The sequence below is a fragment of the Lynx canadensis genome, chromosome A2 (assembly GCF_007474595.2).
Source record: "Lynx canadensis isolate LIC74 chromosome A2, mLynCan4.pri.v2, whole genome shotgun sequence".
Taxonomy (NCBI): domain Eukaryota; kingdom Metazoa; phylum Chordata; class Mammalia; order Carnivora; family Felidae; genus Lynx; species Lynx canadensis.
This window is the reverse complement of record NC_044304.2, coordinates 121,755,992-121,775,463: the sequence shown is the minus strand read 5'-3', so window position 1 is coordinate 121,775,463 and position 19,472 is coordinate 121,755,992. Positions and strand designations below refer to the sequence as shown.

The 19,472-nt window shown below is 46.3% G+C and overlaps 1 protein-coding gene across 1 annotated transcript in view; it reads right to left on the bottom strand.

Moving 5' to 3' along the window:
- The window catches only part of MINDY4 (MINDY lysine 48 deubiquitinase 4), a 116,219-nt gene that overhangs the window by 51,656 nt on the left and 45,091 nt on the right, over positions 1-19,472 (bottom strand). Inside the window, 3 exon segments of the mRNA XM_030308184.1 lie at positions 324-440; positions 2,919-3,025; positions 8,171-8,229. Of these exon segments, the coding sequence (XP_030164044.1) occupies positions 324-440; positions 2,919-3,025; positions 8,171-8,229 (283 nt within the window).

The following is a 19,472-nucleotide window of genomic DNA, read 5'->3' as shown; positions in this document are numbered from 1 at the left end:
TGCTTGCAAAACCATTTCCCAATACTCTGCCTGTGGACCCACTCTGATGCCCCCAACAAACACAGAGCCTCCTTCTGCTCCTCTCAGAGAAGATTCTGGACACTGAGGAGAAGTCTTCATAGAGTAAGGGTCACACTCCCCAGCTCTTGCTCTGCCAGCCACACATGAAATTCCAGCACTGGGTGACAACCTGGCAAACACAGGGCTAGTTGGCACTGAAGAGCTCAGGAAATGCTCGCAGGACTTACCAAACTGGGGGACATCCTGCCCCTGTCTGTGATGGGCCCACAGAAATGTCCCTGGGAAACTTAAAAGCAACCTGCCTTGTTCTGCACGATGCCGTATTTTAACGAGGCTTTGTCATTAAAGGAAAAACTCTGAAGTTTCCATTCCTCATTGAAACAGCAAAAGCTGGAACCAAACAGAAGGGCCTTTATGTCCTGTCAAAAGAAGAGAGAGTTTCGTCAGTTGTCTTAAAAGCAAACAATAACACACTGCGTGGTCTACGGATTCCCACAGGAGCTGGTCTTGCGTTCTAGCAGGGCATCCCGTTTTCCAGCAGGGTTATTTATTTTCTTTTTCTTTTGCAAACTCATTATTATCTGAGAAAAGAGAAAAGTCGATCCTGAGGGCCTCATCTCTGGAACGTCCATAAGCCAAACCAGCCTGTGCTGACCTGGGCCCAAGTCTTGGTAGGTTCTTTAGGGGAAACTGAAACAGAAACTTTTAGTTCTAGAAGGGATCTTGGAGGTTCTTGGCTGTACACGGTAACCACCTGTGGAGTGTTTAACCATCCTGATGCTCAGGCCACATGCCAGGCCAACTAAATCAGAACCCTTGGGTGTCAGACTCCAGTATCTATGATTTTAAATGCTCTCCAGACAATTCCAATGTGCAGCTACATTTGAGAACTGGTGCTGACAGGCTTAGCAAACTACGTCCCACGGGCCAAACTTGGCCCCACACATGTTCTGTGGATAAAGTTTTATTGAAATACAGTAACACCCATTTGCTTACATATGTTGGCATTTGCTTCTATGCTGGCTTTTACGTTACGATGGCAGAGTTGAGTGGTTGTAACAGAGAGCCAAAAATAAACGATCTGGCCCTTTTTGGAAACAGTTTGCTAGCCCCTGCTCTAATACTCTTACTACAGGGAAGAATCTCCTTTACAATATTACCCACAAGTGGTCCCCCATGAACTCAGCTTGAACCCCAACAACCCAGGGAGGGGTTCCCACCCCCTCCCAAGGCAGCCCCTCCATTTTTCCACAGCTCTGTCTTCCCCAAACTTCTAGATGACACTGATCTCACAGTTCATCTCCCATAAACCAAAGCCCCACCCTCCAGAGCCCCAGAAAGTGCCAACCCCTCCACCTGGCCAGCCCTGGAAGGCAGAGCCTCTCCCTGGATACCCCCTCCTTATGCCAGCTCCCTCCTCTCTCTCCACCACGGTTTTACACCCAAGGTCTCTGAAGGGCCAACTCATGGGTTCTGTTGCCACCTCTCCAGGTCAGATCTTTCTTATAGATTCAGATTATTTCCTTCTAGAATCGGTTCTCTTTTGCTTTTCATTAAGAAAATCTCAGCGACAGAAGCATTTGTCAACACGTCAGCCCATCAACATGGGCTGGCGGCACACAGGAGAGAAGCCTGGGTGAATTCATCTATCAGGGTTTGCTTTTCCTTCTTGTGCCAACAACAATCATCTGTGTATTTGAACTGAGTTTTTTGAGAGCCTAGAAACTATAGGGACTTGAGTTTTCTGACTGAAGCCCATGTCTGTTCTCTTAATCACAGAATGACAGCCCCCAGCTAGGCACAGCATGGTCACCAGGTCACAGAGTTAACAGCCTGGAAACCTGGGTGCTATGGATGCCATGTGCCCTGAGCCCTCCTTTTCTCTGGGTGGGCCTTAGTTTTTCCAGCTGCTTTTGGAGATGCTACTGCTGGGTGGTCTGAAGTTAGGGGCCTCTAGGGCCCTTCCCAAAATAGGAGTGTTGTGTTCACAGCAAATAATCACAGCCTCGTGGCTACAGATAGCCAGAGCACTTTTCCCAGGCTTGGGGCCATGTAAAAGTGTCCGACCCCCCAACACACACACCCATGCCCTCCACGGTTCGAAAGAAGGAAAGAAAAGGGAAGAGAGGAAGGGGAAAGGGAAAAAAAATCTCTAGAAAAATCTTTGACTTTTTTATCTGTGTGCTGAGTAAATAGGGGGTCAGCTGTGTCCCCAGACATTTTAGCTTTTCCTCCTGGATCCTGGCTGAAAAGCCAGTGGGATAGTGTAAGAGCAGCATTCCATCCCACAGGAACCACTGGCCAAGGGGAGGGGTAAGGCCATCTGGCAGCTGAGATGGTGAGGAATCCAGGGCATCCCTGCAGAGGAGGCCGATAAGGCCAGGAACCTGCCCCTTAAGTCCTCTCAAGTCCCTCCAGGAGGCCACTGGTATGAACCCAGTGGTGCTGAGGAATTGTTAAAACCCTCCTGTCCTTCCCTCACTGCAAGCCCAGCCTAAGCCCAGCATGGGGGACGAGCACTAAAACAGAGCCGCTCTAATGAGGACAATGCTCCCAGTGCCGTCACAACTCTGGAGTGGCCCACTGCAGATGTGCAGAAGCGGCTCCGGGCCAAAAGAAGCACGAGACCCTGGAATGTTTGAGTGGGAGGAGGCTATACGCACACTTCTTCCTGGAGAAGACCACACCCCCATTTTCCTGACTCTCAGTTCAGGTTCTTCTATACCACGCCCGAATTTCCACTTGAACGACTGAGACATAAGATGGTTGGGGTCAGGGGGATCATAACCACCTCACCCACACCAGTTCACATCAAAACAGCTTCAATTCACACCACACCAATTCACACCAATTCAAATCAAGACGTATGAACGCGCACTTTCAAGTTGACAACGCACCTTGGCCACTGAGAGGTCGATTGGCTTTGACACTATCTGCAGCTTGAGCATGGATGGGACTGGAGACAGGATGACTTCTTCCCTTACCAATTCATCCTCCACATCCTCTGAAAGAAAACCGGGGCACGTGAGCTCCTTGTTATGACCCACGGGGAACAGAATAAGAAATAACACCAAGACTCAGAGCCTGGAGCCTGTTTCCGATTCTGTGTCTCCCTCTCTCTCTGCCCCTCCCCCATTCATGCTCTGTCTCTCTCTGTCCCAAAAATAAATAAACGTTGAAAAAAAAAATTTTTAGAGAAAAAGAAATAACACCAAGGGCATGGATGAGTTTGAAGGAAGGGAGGGCTTCCCCACCCTCCACCTGCCTCTCCCCCTTGGGGCTCCCAGGCCTTCACAAGAAGGAAAAAAGACAGAGTAAGGGTCCTGGTTCCTTGTCGCAGTCCCATCCTGGTCCATGGCACAAGGATGCCAGTGGGCACAAGGTGGTTACCGGTCCACTAGAAAGCTCTGCCTGTGGACATGCAGTGAGACAGGAGCCTGGGGCCGAAGCCACGGAGTCAGGCCCAGAAGAGCCTCACTCAGACACATTTCTTACAAAAGGTAGGCATGGCACACAAACCTGTGCCTGAGGGCAAACATGAAGAGGGCAGAATTAGGGGGAAAAAACACCACTGTTCCTGATAAAATAACAACAGATTATCACTGTCGCAGCTTTCACTTACCAGCCACTTGTGTTTTAACGCCTAGGTCCCATAACAGCCCAGGACAAGGTAATTATTGTCACCCCTACTTGCAGATGCAAAACTGAGGCTTAAAGAAGTGAAATGACTGGCCTGACATCACACAGATGGAAAAGTGACAGAGACACGATAAAACCGAGGCCAGCTCCTGATCGTTCTGTCTTCCTGCCAACCAGACCTCCCTGGACCTCCAGCTGGAAGGGCCACTAAGTCACCTGCCCCTCACAGTCATCTTACAGCTGAGGTGACGGAGGCCCAGAGAGGGTCCCAGCATGGGTCTCCCAGCCGGGCATCCCTCTCAAGATTGTACCCACAGCCGTAGCATTTACCAGAACACTCAGAGGAAGGACCCAAGTGTAAACAATCCAAGGTAATTATGCTGGCAAAACAGAGCAGACCAGTCTCCAGAGAGCCTGTTGAACCATCCCCGCCTCCCATTTTCCTGAGACTAAATGATTATTTAAAAAGTACACCACACGACATAGAAATCAACATTATCTCCTATAATTCTGTATATCTAGGACTATAGAAATGTCATTGTCCCTGCCCCACTTCTTCTGGAGAGGCTATCCAAAGGCCAACACCCCCAGGACACATGTTTTATATCCCATTCTACAGGCTCCTTTTCTTCCCTTGGGGAGGAACAGGCACAGCAGCACAAGACCAGCTCCCAGAGTCCCAGTCCACTGAAAAGGAAACCCTCCCACCTTTAGGCTGAAAACAAAAATTAAAAATAAGCCTGGAATTTAAATGAGAATCTGAATTTAAATGCAAACTCTTCTTAGTTAGGGTCTCTGAAAAAGCCACCCTGTGACCATGGTCTTATAAAAGCACCCTGAAATAATGACCAGATGTTCACTTAGCAACATGCATGGGTCTTAAAAACAGGGTGCTGGGTAGAGAAGGCAAGAACACAAATAAGATATATATATATATATACACACACACACACACACATATACACATATATATATACACACACATATATATAACACAATATGATTTACATCCGTTACAAATATATGCACACAAACACTATGCATTTTGCAAGAATATGCAAGAAAACAGATACCAACTAAATACACGAGAATGACTGCTTGAGAAGAGGAGGATCATGGGAGGGTGGGGGTGGGGCTAAAAAATGAAGGAAAGGCAGGAGAGAGAGAAGGAGAGAAAGCGAGGGAGGGAAGGAAAGAAGGATGAAAGGAGGAAAGGGAGAGAGGCCAAGGGGAAGGCTTTGCAAAGATCAATACTGAGAATGTTCCCTGAAGGAATAGAGATGTGTGATTAATTCAACCCTGGGCAGCTGAGGCCCAAAACAGAGTAGGGGAGAGTAACCTGAGTGATTCCACCAGGCCCTGAAGGGCTCCTTGCAATCACTCAGGCCAGATTGTTTCCTGGAGGCATAGAAGGGGCAGTATTTAAGCCTATTTGGAGGCTTCTGTTTAGTCTGAGGTTGTCCGGAAGGGAGCCCGGGCTGAAACGTGCCTGCTCGGGGCTCCATGAAGTAAATCTGAGGATGAAAGTTGGGGGCCCAGATTGGGTGGAGCCCCTAAAAGGAGGCAGCCTCCCTTGGCTTCTGCCAGGAGGAAGTTGGCCCCTGTGCAGGGATTTGGTTCAGGACCACATAGCAGGCCTCAGGCCCAGATGTGGTGGGACCGCCATGCAAAGGAAAAACAAAGCAGTCCAGAATGACATGTTGGCCAAGCAGACAAAACCATCTGCAAATGCCGGTGGTTTAAGAATGCTATTTTTAAGGCCCTGGTATAAGTGTCTGGTTGAAAGAAGCAAGGGAGCTTGCTTCCCATACCACTTTATCTACCCTTTGGAGGAAAACGTATATATGTGGTAATATATAATAAAGGTCCATATACCTCTTTTTCCAGGTACCCTAATCACTATTTCCCGCTGACTACAGATATCTTCTCCTGGAAGTGCCCCACCACCCCAGACTCCAGAATCTCAGCACAGCACCCCTCCAGGCTTCGGTTTTGATAACACACTCCATCTCCCCAGTCCTCCTCCAGGGACTCAGTCTGAGACCTTCGCCCTCTCTCCCACATCATGATGATCTAGCCTCCCGATCATTCTGCCTCCAGGATGTCTCATACCTCACCCCCGCCTTTTTCCCCTCCGCTGTTACAGGAATATGTCATTCTTTTTCTATCTGTTCATTAAGCACTTCATTGAGCATCCATGAGGTGCCAGGAATTATGTGGGAGAGTGGAGGTCCAGGATGAGTAAAGCATAACCCCTGCCTTCAAGGAGCACACTGCCTGGGGGCGGGGGGCGAGAAGCCCAAACAAATAATGGAACATGAGTTCCACTTAAAATAGGGACAGTGCGAGGGTTTTAAGAGCAGAAGAGAAGAGGTAAATAGCTCTTCCTTAAAGGGTCAGAGAAGCTTTCCATAAGAGCTAAATATTTGAGCAGGGTCTTGAAATACCCAGAGGATTTCACCAGACAGAACAGGGGCCCAATCACATCTTTTCTCGACTATTCCAAGAACCCCCTCCCTGGTCTTCCAATATCCAGGCTCTTACTCCTACAATCTATCCTCTGCACGTATCCAGAGATAGCCCCAAAGCCACAGCCCTGCACACATTACTGCCCCCACACAGAATTTTCAAGTGCTCTTTACCGGCTAATGATTTATGGTCAAGCTCATTAGCACAGCACTCAAATCATCCCCACTCTTCCACAACTTTGTTCCCAGCCTCATCTCCCCCTGACCCTGCAACTTCCCCTCCAGGCCACTCACTTCAAGCCAATCACTCCCTCACCCTGCAGGCCTTGCATGTAAGGTCTGTTGCACATCTCTACTTGGCGAGACCTTGCTCAACCTTCAAAGCCCCGTCTAAATACCACCTCATTATGCAAACCTCTGGAACCCACCACAGAACTCAGCTTATACGTGTCTAGAAGCAGTGATGAACTGCTGATCATCTGCTTTATATGTTGCTGTCAGAGGACACCTCTCTTCCTTTGTCCCACCCAACCTGGCCCTCCAAGAAAGCAAGCCCACTTTTTATTCACCTCAATCTGCTCGGCCTCATCTATGCCCTGACATATAACTGCTAACAAGTCTGTGGAACTGCAGCAAAGGAAAATGAATCAGGGTGGAGAAGAAAATGCCATTCCTCTAACTAAATTTTGTTCCTTTCTCCTCTTCACCCCAAAACTTCTGTCCCTTTCCCTTGGTGACTGCGTTCCATGATCTCTTACCTTCTATTTCTTTCTCCTTTTCTAAGTCATTAGCTGAGCCACTAGCAAAGAGGGGTCTGCCTCCCTCTGGAAAACACACACACACACACACACACACACACACACACACACTTCAAACAACTGAGTTCTGAGAGAATTGCTAAAAGCCTTCCTTCCAGTAGAAGCCCTTTGGGTTCTGAAGGCCAGGAAGTGCTTCGTTTTATGTCCAAACAGGAGTGGCTTTCACTGGAAAATCTTCAAGTGCAGTGCTTTACAGAAACGCTTCAGATGCCAGCATTTGCTGGCTCTGGACCTCATTCTGCATCGCCGTGGGCAGAACGGCCCCTTCCCCGGCTGGCCAAGTGATCCCCACCAGCCATTTCTGATGATTAAAACTCGAAGGAATTGTTACCTCTGACGCGAGCTGAGCAGAATAAATAAACCCCTGCCTCATCATTCCTAGAGGCCCCTGCCTTTCAACTTCATCAAAGCGAACTGTCAGACTGCACGTCGCACACAAGTAACTTCTAAAGAGAGCGCTGCTTTCTTCCTTCGCTTTAAAAGGAGTGCTTAAAAGGAGAGGAAAGAGGAAAAGTCACTGAACGGCTGTCATCTGCCAAGATGGCCAAACAGGTAAATCGCTGGCTTTCGGAAGAAGAGCAAATGTCAACAGCACTCAAGCCTCATCCTTTCGTGCCTGGTCACTGGTTCGCCATTGTCCATTCTACTGCTGCTTTGCCAAGCCCTGCAAACACATCGGTCTTTGGGGAGTGGAGAATTACACAAAGGCATACAAAAGATTGCTTCCAAACTAAAGAGTGGGTGGACACGTTCTCTACCTTGATCTGAGACAGCAGTTACGTGGGTGTACACATATGTGCAAATGCACTTAAGATGTATGTACTATGCACTTCACTGTATTTTATGCCTCAATAACACATCGATAAAAATTTTTAAAGGATGGTCTCCCCCAGGCAAAGCTGTCGTCTAGAGACCTTTATAGGTTCTGAATAGTCCTAAAAGAACCTCCAAATGCAAAAAAGGCTCCTCTGCATCCCACCCACCCCCCAGCCCCGTGTGGGTCCAGAAATGCCCAGACTTCTTATAAGGATTTCTCCAGGACAGAAAGAAAGCAGAAGAAGACAGCAACCCAAAAGAGAGAAGCCCGCTCTACTCACTGGGCCAGCCTCTCTTTCCTGAGATCAGGTGGGAGGAAAGGAGTCCCCACCCACTGCCTCCCAGACGGAGCAAATGAAGACCACTGGACCCTGATGGGCACAGCATACAGGTATCAGCTGCACTTACCAAGCTGCAAAACGCTCAGCTCCCCATCAGCCTTGCTGGACACTGGCAATTGATTTTTCCTAGAAAAAAAAGAAAATGTCAATGTACCAGAGGAAAATATAAACAGCAGAGAAGAATGCAGGGAGCACTGGCTGGGGGTTCAGGAGATGGGTTCTCTCTAGCCCTGGCCCTGCCCCTCATACGTGCCTTGCCCCAGTCACTCTCCCTTCTCTGAGCCACAGGTTCCATATTGGATGGGACCAAATTGCCTCCAAAAGTGCCTTTCAATTCTGTGTTCTCACACACACACACCAGCCAATACAGGATGATAAACCCTGTAGTTTGACACTTGCCAAGAACCAAAATGCAAGCGTATCTTGCTGATGTCATTATGATACTGCTAGAAAACACACACACCCACACACATACACACACACACGCACACACACACATAAGTTCTTGTAATCACTGCCCAGATTTTTTTCATCTCATTCTATTTTCTTTTTTGTTTATTTCCTTTCTCCCAACTTTTTTGTAAAGCTATCAGCTACCATTTATAAGAAACCTCTAAAGTGCACCAAAAACCTATTCTGTGATTCTGATTTGTAAGTTCAGGTATGTACATGTGGAGCTTTCTAAAAATGGCCCACCTGTATTTTAGCTCTCTTTAGATATTTTTTCCCCTCCAGCATGCATCGATTTGTACTAAAGTAAAATCTTTTCTTTTAAAGAATGTATTAAAAATAACAATATTACATCACTCTCTGAAAACCCATTCACTACGTTAAAATGACAGCTCTTTTGAACGTGGAATTGAAATATATTTTCCTCCAACATCCTTGCAGGGTAAGATATGATTGAAGTAACAATCGTAATCTCGCCATGGTTCGTTCTATTGAATTGGCTTCCTCCTGAAGATGTATTGAAGGGGTGTGAGTGGAAGACCACGGAGGACTCACGGTACCAAATCTGTGAGCACGTACTGCTTTGGACTCTGGGTTTCTTTTTCCGGCTCCAGAACACAGAGCTCCTTCCCCCACCCTCCCAGGCAGCCCTAATCCTCCCCCACTGGCTCAAGCCTATTTTCCTCAATTCAAAATGGCAAAATTCCTATGTCCCTACACGACCAGGATTCTGCGAGCATTCTCCTGGGGACTGGTAAAAGAACAAGCTGGAAAGAGCATTTAAGGCCTGAAGGGGCAGTAGAAGGAGGTGACGGAAGAAGCAGTGCAGATGCTGTGTCAGAGCCCCTCTTCCCCAGCCTGCAGCAATGAGAAACAGCATGCTCATCAGAAGCTTCTGGAAGCGTACCTCTCACACGGCAACTGGCTATGCCACTGAAGGCTGAGGACCGGAGTCCCACTTTTATCTGTCCCTTCTATCACTATTCCCTCCGGGGACTAAGGCAGAATGCCTCCCCCCTGCACCTCACTATCCGTTTCTGCAAAGTGAGGACTGAGCATGGTACTAAATGGCCTCTAACACCTGCCTTGAATCATTTCAAGCAGGGAACAGCAGGCACAAAGCCATCTCTGGACTACCCCGGAGAAAGTAACATCTCCCTTGTACCCATCTCTGTTCTCTGCCTCTTCATCTGTCACCCGGATCATTGGAATGGCCTCCTCACGGGTTTCCGGACCCCCAGTGTGATGCCCCACCCCAGACCATCTTCACATGGGTGTCAAAGGCATCTTTCTAGAAAGCAAACCTGACCATGCCACAGCCTGGCTGAAGTTCTTCCAGGGTTCCCCATCGTCACCACCAACAACAATAATATTTATAAAAATGACAGCAATCATAGCAGCAAACACTCTCCGACTCCTTTGACTGTTCTAGGCACTGTGCTGAGTGCTGTGCAAGCAACAAAAGCCATCTGCTCCTCAGGACGGCCTTATGAAGTAGCCGTTGTGCTGAGCCTCAGAGAAGTCCGGTAATTTTCCCAGTTACACAGCAAGCAAGTGGCAGCACAGGAATTTGAACCCAGGCAATGACCCCAAAGACAAAGGCAGCAACCACCACACATATTGCTTCCTTAAAAAATAAAATCCAGGATGGAGTGTCTGGCTGGCTTAGTCAGTGCAGCCCGCGACCCTTGATCTCGGGGTCGTGAGCTTGAGCTCCACGCTGCAGGTAGAGGTTACTTAAAAATAAAAATAAATAGGGGCGCCTGGGTGGCTCAGTCGGTTAAGCGTCCGACTTCAGCCAGGTCACGATCTCGCGGTCCGTGAGTTCGAGCCCCGCGTCAGGCTCTGGGCTGATGGCTCGAGCCTGGAGCCTGCTGCCGATTCTGTGTCTCCCTCTCTCTCTGCCCCTCCCCCATTCATGCTCTGTCTCTCTCTGTCCCAAAAATAAATAAACGTTTAAAAAAAATTTTTTTTAATAAATAAACAAACAAACAAACAACATAAAACAAAACCCAGGCCCATTAGGGTGCCCTATGGGCTATCATGACCTGGCCACCTACCACTCCACCCTCTGCACCCTCACACTCCACGCGCATCTCCTGAATGCTGAGCTTCTCAGCCTCTGCCTCTATACCTTTTCGTAAGCCCTTCCCTTCTGCTAGAATATACTTTGGCAAACTCATGCTAATCCCCTACAGCCCAAGTGGGATGCCACATCTTTCTCAACTCCAAACGTGCATTCCTTCATTTCTTCACCCTCTCATTCAGCAAACATGTGGCAGTTATCCGGCAAGCCAATCTCCCTGCCCAAAGGAGACCCGGGCATGCAAAAGGACGAGACATAAATTGCAATTTGACATGGTGTAGTGGGCTGGACAACAGCCCCCAAAGATATCCTGTGAATAGTGCCTTATATGGCAGAAAAGACTTTGCAGATAGCATTTACATTGGGGATCTTGGGATGGGAGAGGGTATCCTGGATTACCCAAGTGGGAACAATGTAATTACAAATGTCCTCATAAGAGGGAAGGAAGCAGAAGGACATACGACCCGGAAGAGGAGGGGTGGTATCACACCAGAGGCAGAGGTTGGAGGGACGCGCTCTGAAGACGAAGAAGGGGCCACAAGTCAAGGACGTGGGTGGCCATGAGAAACTACAAAAGCAAAGAAACAGATTCTCCCCTGGTGTCTCCAGAAAGAACCAGCCCTGCCAACACCTTGACTTTAGCCCCAGTGGAACTGATGTCAGACCTTGATCCTCCAGAATCTAGTGCCATAATAATAAACTCATGTTGTTTTAAGCCACTAAGTTTGTGGGAATTCGTGACAGCAGCCACAGGAAATGAATACATACGGTAAGAGAAATAAACAAGGAGGGACAAAGGACCATGGATTTTCTGGGTCAGCTCTGTACCCCGCATGCCCAGCACCTGGTCAGGGCTCCATAAATGGGTGCTAAGTACCAGAGTGACCCTCACAGAAGTGAGGTGACTCACACAAGGTCACGCAACTTAGGAGTGCCCAAGCCAGAACTCAAACCCAGGCCGCTGGCTCCAAATGCTTTATTTTGTTCTTTCTTCTATCTCATGCTTCCTTCCCCTGTCCGGAACCCTCCATGGTTTCCCGTGGCCCACAGGACAAAATTCAAACCTCCCAAGTGTCCCCCTTGGCTCCTGGGGGCAAACCCTTGGAGGATGTGGGTGGCCAAGAGCCACGGTGAGAGGGTGGTGATGATTTTCCTGCCGCATAGGGTACAGCCAGGCCTCTCCTGGGTCATGGGACTTCCACCCGGAGCGCCATCCATCAGCCGCAAAAGCCCAGCTCAGATGCTTTGTGCCCATTTCCCATAGATCTCATCACCAGAGGAGACTTCAATTATGCTCACACTCAGGGAATGTGTTTATTGTTCCTTTCATGTGTCCCTTTGTGGCATAAGCATTGCAAAGTTTAAAAGGTCAGTTTAAAAGCATGTTCTTGCCTTTGAGTGAGAAGCTATTATGCAAAACAATGACAAAAAGATAAATCAAGGAGTCAAAACACTTTTTCAAAATGTGATTGTGCAGATAACCCAGAGACATGTGTCAGAGTGTGCATCTAATAAATCCGCAGGAGCCGGGCTGTAGACACCCAGCTTGTCCGCTGTGTCTGAGGTCACCACTTCCTACCCAAGCTCCCCTTTGTGGCCCCGAGGGAGAAGCAAGGACCAGGGCGCTGCAGGTGTTCAGGGCTACACGGGGCCAGGACTCAATCCCACGTAACTGAATCTTGGCTGGGTAGGAAGAGCTACTTGGAGACCTGAGTTCTCATCCCTTCTCTCCCAAACTCTGCATGCCCGCAGGCAAGTCATTTACCCTCTGTGGGCATCAAGTGCCTCATCTGTCCCTCAGGGGAAGCCTGAGCATGCTGGTCATTGCAGGACATGACCAGGTGCAGGGGCTCCAAGAAGCCTGAGGTGCCGGGTCACACTAGTTTTGAAGATGCTCTACTGCCTCTACAGTCCCACATTCTCAATATTTCACTAGCTCTTAACATAAAAAGAGACGAGGAGATGCTCCTTCCTGAATGTTTGGTACTGGACACGTGGCTAAATAAGTTACGGAGTACAAAAGAAAGGTGTCCCATGAGAATAAAGATATTGACCACTTACTATATATTCTATTTGATGAAAACTCAGAACCCAGTGTGAACGGAGTCCAAATTGACCCCACTCACGTGGCACAGGAATCCAGAATAAATAACATAAAATTTTCCTGAGCCAGTGATATCCTAGCACACCTAACTAATGCAATGTAAAAGTATCTGGAGGGGCACTTCTACAAAGCAGGTCATACAAGATTCCCCAGGGGAGACAGATTTTTTTTTAAGCCCCACTGAAAATATGCTCAACACTAAAAACTGGTAAATATATGAGAAAATCATGCATCATAAGTGAAAGCCAGATGACACAGCCAATAGGACTCCCAAGAACTTGAGATGATAGAACAACAATCTAAAAGAGACTGTAATTAGAATAGGAAGACTTTTTCAAAAGGAATGGAAATCAGAGGCACCTAGCTGGCTCAGTCGGTAGAGCATGTGACTCTTGATGTCGGGGTTGTGAATTTGAGCCCCACACTGGGTATGGAGATTACTTAAAAATAAAATCTTTAAAAAAAAAAAAGAGGGGCGCCTGGGTGGCTCAGTCGTTTAGGCATCCGACTTCGGCCCAGGTCATGATCTCGCAGTTTGTGAGTTCAAGCCCCGCGTCGGGCTCTGTGCTGACCGCTTGGAGCCTGGAGCCTGCTTCGGATTCTGTGTCTCCCTCTCTCTCTGCCCCTCCCCCTCTCATGCTCACACTCCTTCTCTGTCAAAAATAAATAAACTTAAAAAAAAAATTTAAAAAAAAAAAAGAAAAGAAAGAAAAAGGAATGGAAATTATAAGGAAAGACATAGACACTATACAAAAAGAATGAGCCATTTTGAAAAGTAAATACAATCATAGAAATAAAAAACTTATGGACATATAAGGATGGTAACAGATAACAACATATGAAATTTACATAGAAAATGCCATGAATCTGTGCTAGAGGAGGGAGTGAGGGAGGAAGACAGGGACAGGTCATGGACAGCTCTTCTCTGTACGACACCATCACCTAACAAATGTAAAAGAAATGAGAATATGATAAAAATTAGACAATCACCATTTTATAAACTCCTAATATGGGAAAAGATTATCAATGGATGGTAAAACCACTGGTTAAAAAGTTTCTGAGGGACAGGATAATCATCTAGTCTGAAAGTAACCAATTCCTCATTAATTGCAAAAGGGAAAATTTCCTTTATAATGATGGAGAGATTGGCAGGAACCACCTTAATGGAGTGATCCAATTTAGCATCAGCAGAAATCAAACAAGCTGACATTATGTGCTCCTGATGTGATGTAATGGGAAATACACAACATCACATATGTATTGTCCTTGCCCAAAACGTGTTTTAACATAAACCTAATAATGAAACAGACATTATCTAGAATGTGGTCATTCCATAAGACAACAAGACTATACTCGTGAAAAACTAAGAATAGAAAGGAAATTGTTTGAGATTAAAAGAGACTAGAGAGACATGACAGCCAAATGCAGGTAAACCTTGAATGGATCCTGGATTGAAACAACTAAAGCCTAAGAGAACATTTTGGAGCCATGTGGGAGAAATCTGATTATGGGCTTTATGTTAGCTGATGTTACGGAAATTTCTTGGGTGCCTTAATGGTACTGTGGTTAGGCAGTAGAACATTCTTGTCCTTAGGAAATGCAAGCTGTGATATTTAGGGATGAAATGCCACAATGTCTGAGTTTTACTTTCAAGGAAATCATCAAAAATGTATGGGTTACAAATATGCGGAGAGGGGAGGAGGGAGAGGGAGAAAAAACAAATGCGACAAAGTCCTAGAATCACTTAATGTAGGTGAAGGTCGTATAAATGTTCATTTTTCCATTCTTTCAACTTTTCTATAGGTTAGATCTTCTTTAACATTGGGGGGAAACTTGGGGTAAGCTTAAACAGGAGATCAGATACAATGAAGAGATAAGAAATTACTAGGGGCCATCAGATGACATGATCTGGAATGCAACTCAATCCAAAGAGATCAAATATATGAAAGAGCAAAGAAGAGACATGGAGGGAAAAAACTTTAATTCCAATGCCCATGTAAAAGGAGTTCCAGAAGGAAAAATAGAGGGAGTGTGAGAAAGGATACCTGCTAAGAACTTAGCAGACATAATCCTCACAGAAACCTAAGAAGCCTCAAATGGCACATGTGGAAATAAATATACTCCTAGAAATGTCATAGTGAAATGACCAGAATATTGACGACAATGAGAAAAATCTTAGCGGAAAGGCAGGCTATCTATAAACAAAAACTACTTTAATAAAAGACATCTTTAATATTCAAAATATTAAAGGTAAGGACAAAATGAAGACATTTTCAGAAAATCACTGAAAAAGTTTACCATCACAGACCTTCACTGAACAAACCACTCGTGGATTTACTTTAGCAAGAAGGAAAGTGAACCCAGAAGAAAAGAGCAGGAAGAAAGCAGTGGCGAGAAAAGAAATCCATAAACATGTAGATAAACCTAAATGAGAGCCGATGATAAAAAATTAATAACAATAGCACTAGTTAGGGGGTGGTTAAAAACAAAGGGATAACGTTAGACAACAATACACAGGAAACATGGGAACGGGAAATGAGCAACTGAAGCTTTCTAAAATCCTTGTATTTTTTGAGGGGGTAAAGAGATTGATTAAACTGAAACTTTAAGTCATTATGATAAAAAATATTTTAAGAGTTACTGCTAAAATAGTAAAAACATATTTATATAACTTCCAAATCAGAAAGCCCAAGAAGAAAAAATAAATACCACTTGATTCATAAGAAAGTGCCACTGTGGAAAATAGGTTGGCAGTTCCTCCAAAAAACTGAATATAGAATTACCACATGATAGACTTCTACTCCCAGGTATATACCCCAAAGGAGTGAACACAGGGACACATGTTCATAGCAGCACTATTCTCTAAGGCCAAAAGGTAAAAACAACTCAAATGTCCACCAGTGGAAAAAAAAAAAATGTCCACCAATGGATGAGTGGATAAACAAATTGTTGTGTACCCACGCAATGGAATATTATTTCACCCTAAAAAGGCATGAAGTACTGACACAGGCTACAATGTGGAGGAACCTCGAAGACACAATGCTAAGCAAAAGAAACCAGAGACAAAAGGTCACATACTGTATGATTCCATTTATGTGAGATATCGTAGATTAGGAGTTGCCAGGGGTGAGGGAATGGGGGCAGAAATGGGAAGAAACTGCTGAATAGGAAGAGATTTACTCTGAAGAGAAGAAAATGTTTTGGAACTAGACAGAGGTGATGATTACCCAACATTCTGAATGTACTAAATGCCACTGAATTGTTCGCTCAAACATGGTTACTTTAAAAAAAAAAAGGAAAAGAAAAGGAAGAAAAAAGATTAAAAAAAAAAGCATGGCAGCATGAAAGTACAGAATACAAATGAATTCAAGTGTATCAGTAATTATAATAAAAGCAAACAAATTCGACGGGCCAGTTCAAAGAGACACTCGGGCTTTTTTTTTTTTAATAGCAATATGCTGTTTCATTAGGTACGTGACACAAAAGGTGAACCATAAAGCCTGGGGAAAAAAATAGATCACTTGTGGGCCAACCATTTAAAAGCTAACGTAACTGATGCTGTACCATCAGATTAAAAATAGACTTTGGAATAAAAAGCATTATTAGTGATAAACCTACAGAATAACAAAAGGAAATTCAACAGGAAATTCAACAACAAAAGGAATTCAACAGGAAAATTTAACCATTTTCAACCTCTATAAAATGGGTTAATTACAGTCCTACCTCAAGCGACTGTGGTGGCAATGAAACAGGCTAATCCATCAAGTGCTGAGAAAAGTGCCCAACACAGAACTGCCACATGCTCGCAAACACGATGAAACCTCGATTCCAAACACCTACACGTATAAATACAAGTACAAAACTATGAAATAAAATAACAAACAACTGCATCAGCCATGAGTCTGAGGCAGATCTTGGCCGAGAAAGGATTGAAGTATATTTTAACATTAGACAGTCCAGGAGCGCCTGGGTGGCTCAGTCGGTTAAGCATCCGACTTCGGCTCAGGTCATGATCTCATGGGTCTGTGTGTTCGAGCCCCGCATCAGCTCTGTGCTGACAGCTCAAAGCCTGGAGTCTGCTTCGGATTCTGTCTCCATCTCTCTCTCTCTACCCCTCCCACCCCTCTCTCTCTCTCAAAAATAAGTAAACATTAAAAAAAAAAAGAAAGAAAGAAAGAAAACCCAATAATGTAATTCACACCAACAGAGGGAAAAAATGGAAAACAATCTCAATAGATGCAGCAAAAACATTTGATTAAAAAAACTCATACATATTTTTAAAATAAAACCTAGCAAAGAGGCGCCTGGGTGGCTCAGTCAGTTGAGTGTCCAACTCTTGATTTCGGCTCAAGTCATGATCTCACGGTTCGTGGGATCGAGTCCCACATCGGGCTCCGTGCTGAGTATAGAGCCTGCTAAAGATTCTCTCTCCCTCTCCCTCTTCCCCGCCCCCACTCAAAAAGTAAAGATAAACCTAGCAAGCCCAAAGGACAAGAAGGGTTTCGCTCTACTTGACATATATGTACTTCAACCCGACCAGACATCCTAACACTGAAGCCCTGGAAGCAGTAGCCAGCTGAGGATGTCACACCCCACGGGACTCGAAGTCTCCCAGAGGTGCACCAGAGGCAGTGCAGCAAGACAAGCGAGACCGACGAGCTGGCGGGTGCTGCAGAGCCCAGGTTTCCTGACACAGGTTTAGCACCCTTGCTACTGCCCGACTCCCAGCAGCACCTCCTTTCAGGACTAGACGGTAATGAAGCAGAGAGCTATTCCGAGGTCAGTGGACACAGAGGCACTGGACGGACAAGCCACAGGACCAGCTCGTGCCAGAGAAGATGCATCGCTTCAAGTTGTGATCGCCTCCGAGTCTCAGCTTCCCTTTTGCCAGAATCGTCTTTGGGAAGCTACGAGGGCCCTAACACCTAGTGATTCCGGACTTCGGCTCTCGGGACCCACCCCTTCCCCACCTGCAGACACTCCTTGGACACAGGAGGGGGTGGGGGTGGGGGGAGAGCAAGTCCTTAGGGGGCGCCCTCAGAGGAACAGCTGTGTTAGGTTCTTTTCCTCACAGTGACCTTCCACAGCCTGTGCTGAAATAAAGCCTCTCCTTAAGGACTGAACTTCGGAGGAGTAAGCTTTAATGAGGCAGATCCCTGAGGGCCAGCTGATTTAAAAAGAATTAAAAAAAAAAAAAAATCAAAGCTCTCTATAGAAAAAAAGACTCTTCACTTGCCTGCTCTCCAGTTCTCTTTGGCTTCCTATAGAGGCTCAGCCAAGCTCCCCCAGGTAAAGGTACAGAATCATGGTGACCTAGATTGGGAAGAAGCTTGGGGGTCACCCGGCATAACCTTGGTTTGATGGATGAGGAATCTGAACTCTGGGGAGAGGAAGGGAGCTCATCCAACGTCCCCACCGCCCAGATGCCCCCCGGGGGATCCATGTCCCAATCTTGAGAAGCCCTCTATCTCCCTGGGCAACCCAATCCGCAGACACTTTTTAAATTAAGCCCTAAAGAACAGGAGGCCTCATGAAAGGTGGGGCTGTTGAGAAGTCATCCTGTGGAGGATCACAATGTTTAACTGATCTCAGTTTCATACCCTGCAGTTGCCAGTTCCCAAACTGTTGACCTTCACTATATAAAAGGAATCTTTTTTTTTTTTTCTTTCCCCCTCTCTCTTTTCTTTTTTCTTAAGGATGTGGAAAACTTGACTAGAATTGCCTGGTCTGACATTTCCTGTGAGAAAGCACTCTGCTTGGAATACTGTGAAAGCAATCTGCCTCAACAATTCAATCCAAATAAATTATCTTCCTGAAACTAGTGAAAAAAGTTAATTGGGAATTGGGCTGCATACCCAAGTCTCTCTCATCCGGGTCCATGATGACGAAGGTTGGACAAAGATAGGGATCGCCCGGTGAGGACAGATCTGGGGAAGGGGAGGGGGCACGGATGGCCCTGCATCCTCCTGGAAAAGCCATCTGCTCAGCCCGTCTAGCTGGAGAGAACACACGTACTCCAGCCTCCTGGACCATTGTTCTTTCGGGGTGACGATTTCTCAGCTTAACTATCTTTCCGTATGTGCCCTTCCCCACAGGCTTTGGCACACACCCTTGATGAGAAGTGTGCAGAGCCAGAGCAAGATCTGAAACCAAGTCCAACATTTATTTCTCTTTCCTTGAGTCAGGCCGGATTCTGGCACATTCCAGAAACAGAGAAGAAATTTACCCAGTTACCAAGACATCAGACTGGGAGGGTTCCTTCAAGGGCACACAATTCACAAAACAAAACTGTACTAGGTGTGACCTTCCCTCGTATTATTCTCCCCTTCTCCCAATTGGCACAAGGCCTTAGCATACAACTGGTGTTTAATGAATGCCCCCTCGGAAAGCTGACAAGTTCTCAGAGTTCACCTAGATACGGCTCTTCCATCTGGAAGGGCCGGAAGGGCCAATCCAGACCATCTAATGTAATCCCGCAGCCCTGTTAGGGATAGGAGTAAGGTGGTGCAGAGCTTTTGCTAAGGACCCTGGCTAGTGGGCAAAGCCAGAAACAGGACTCTCATGTCAGTTCGTTTTCATCCATCCCATGCTGGATATCGGAAGCACTGATTGCACTTCCTTAAGACCCGAACGCATTAGGACAGGTTGACTGCTCTTCCCTTAAAGCCGCTCGCAGGGGCTTTGCAGCTCTCCCAGTTGCTATCTCTTGCCCTTCTCACAGGCTACACT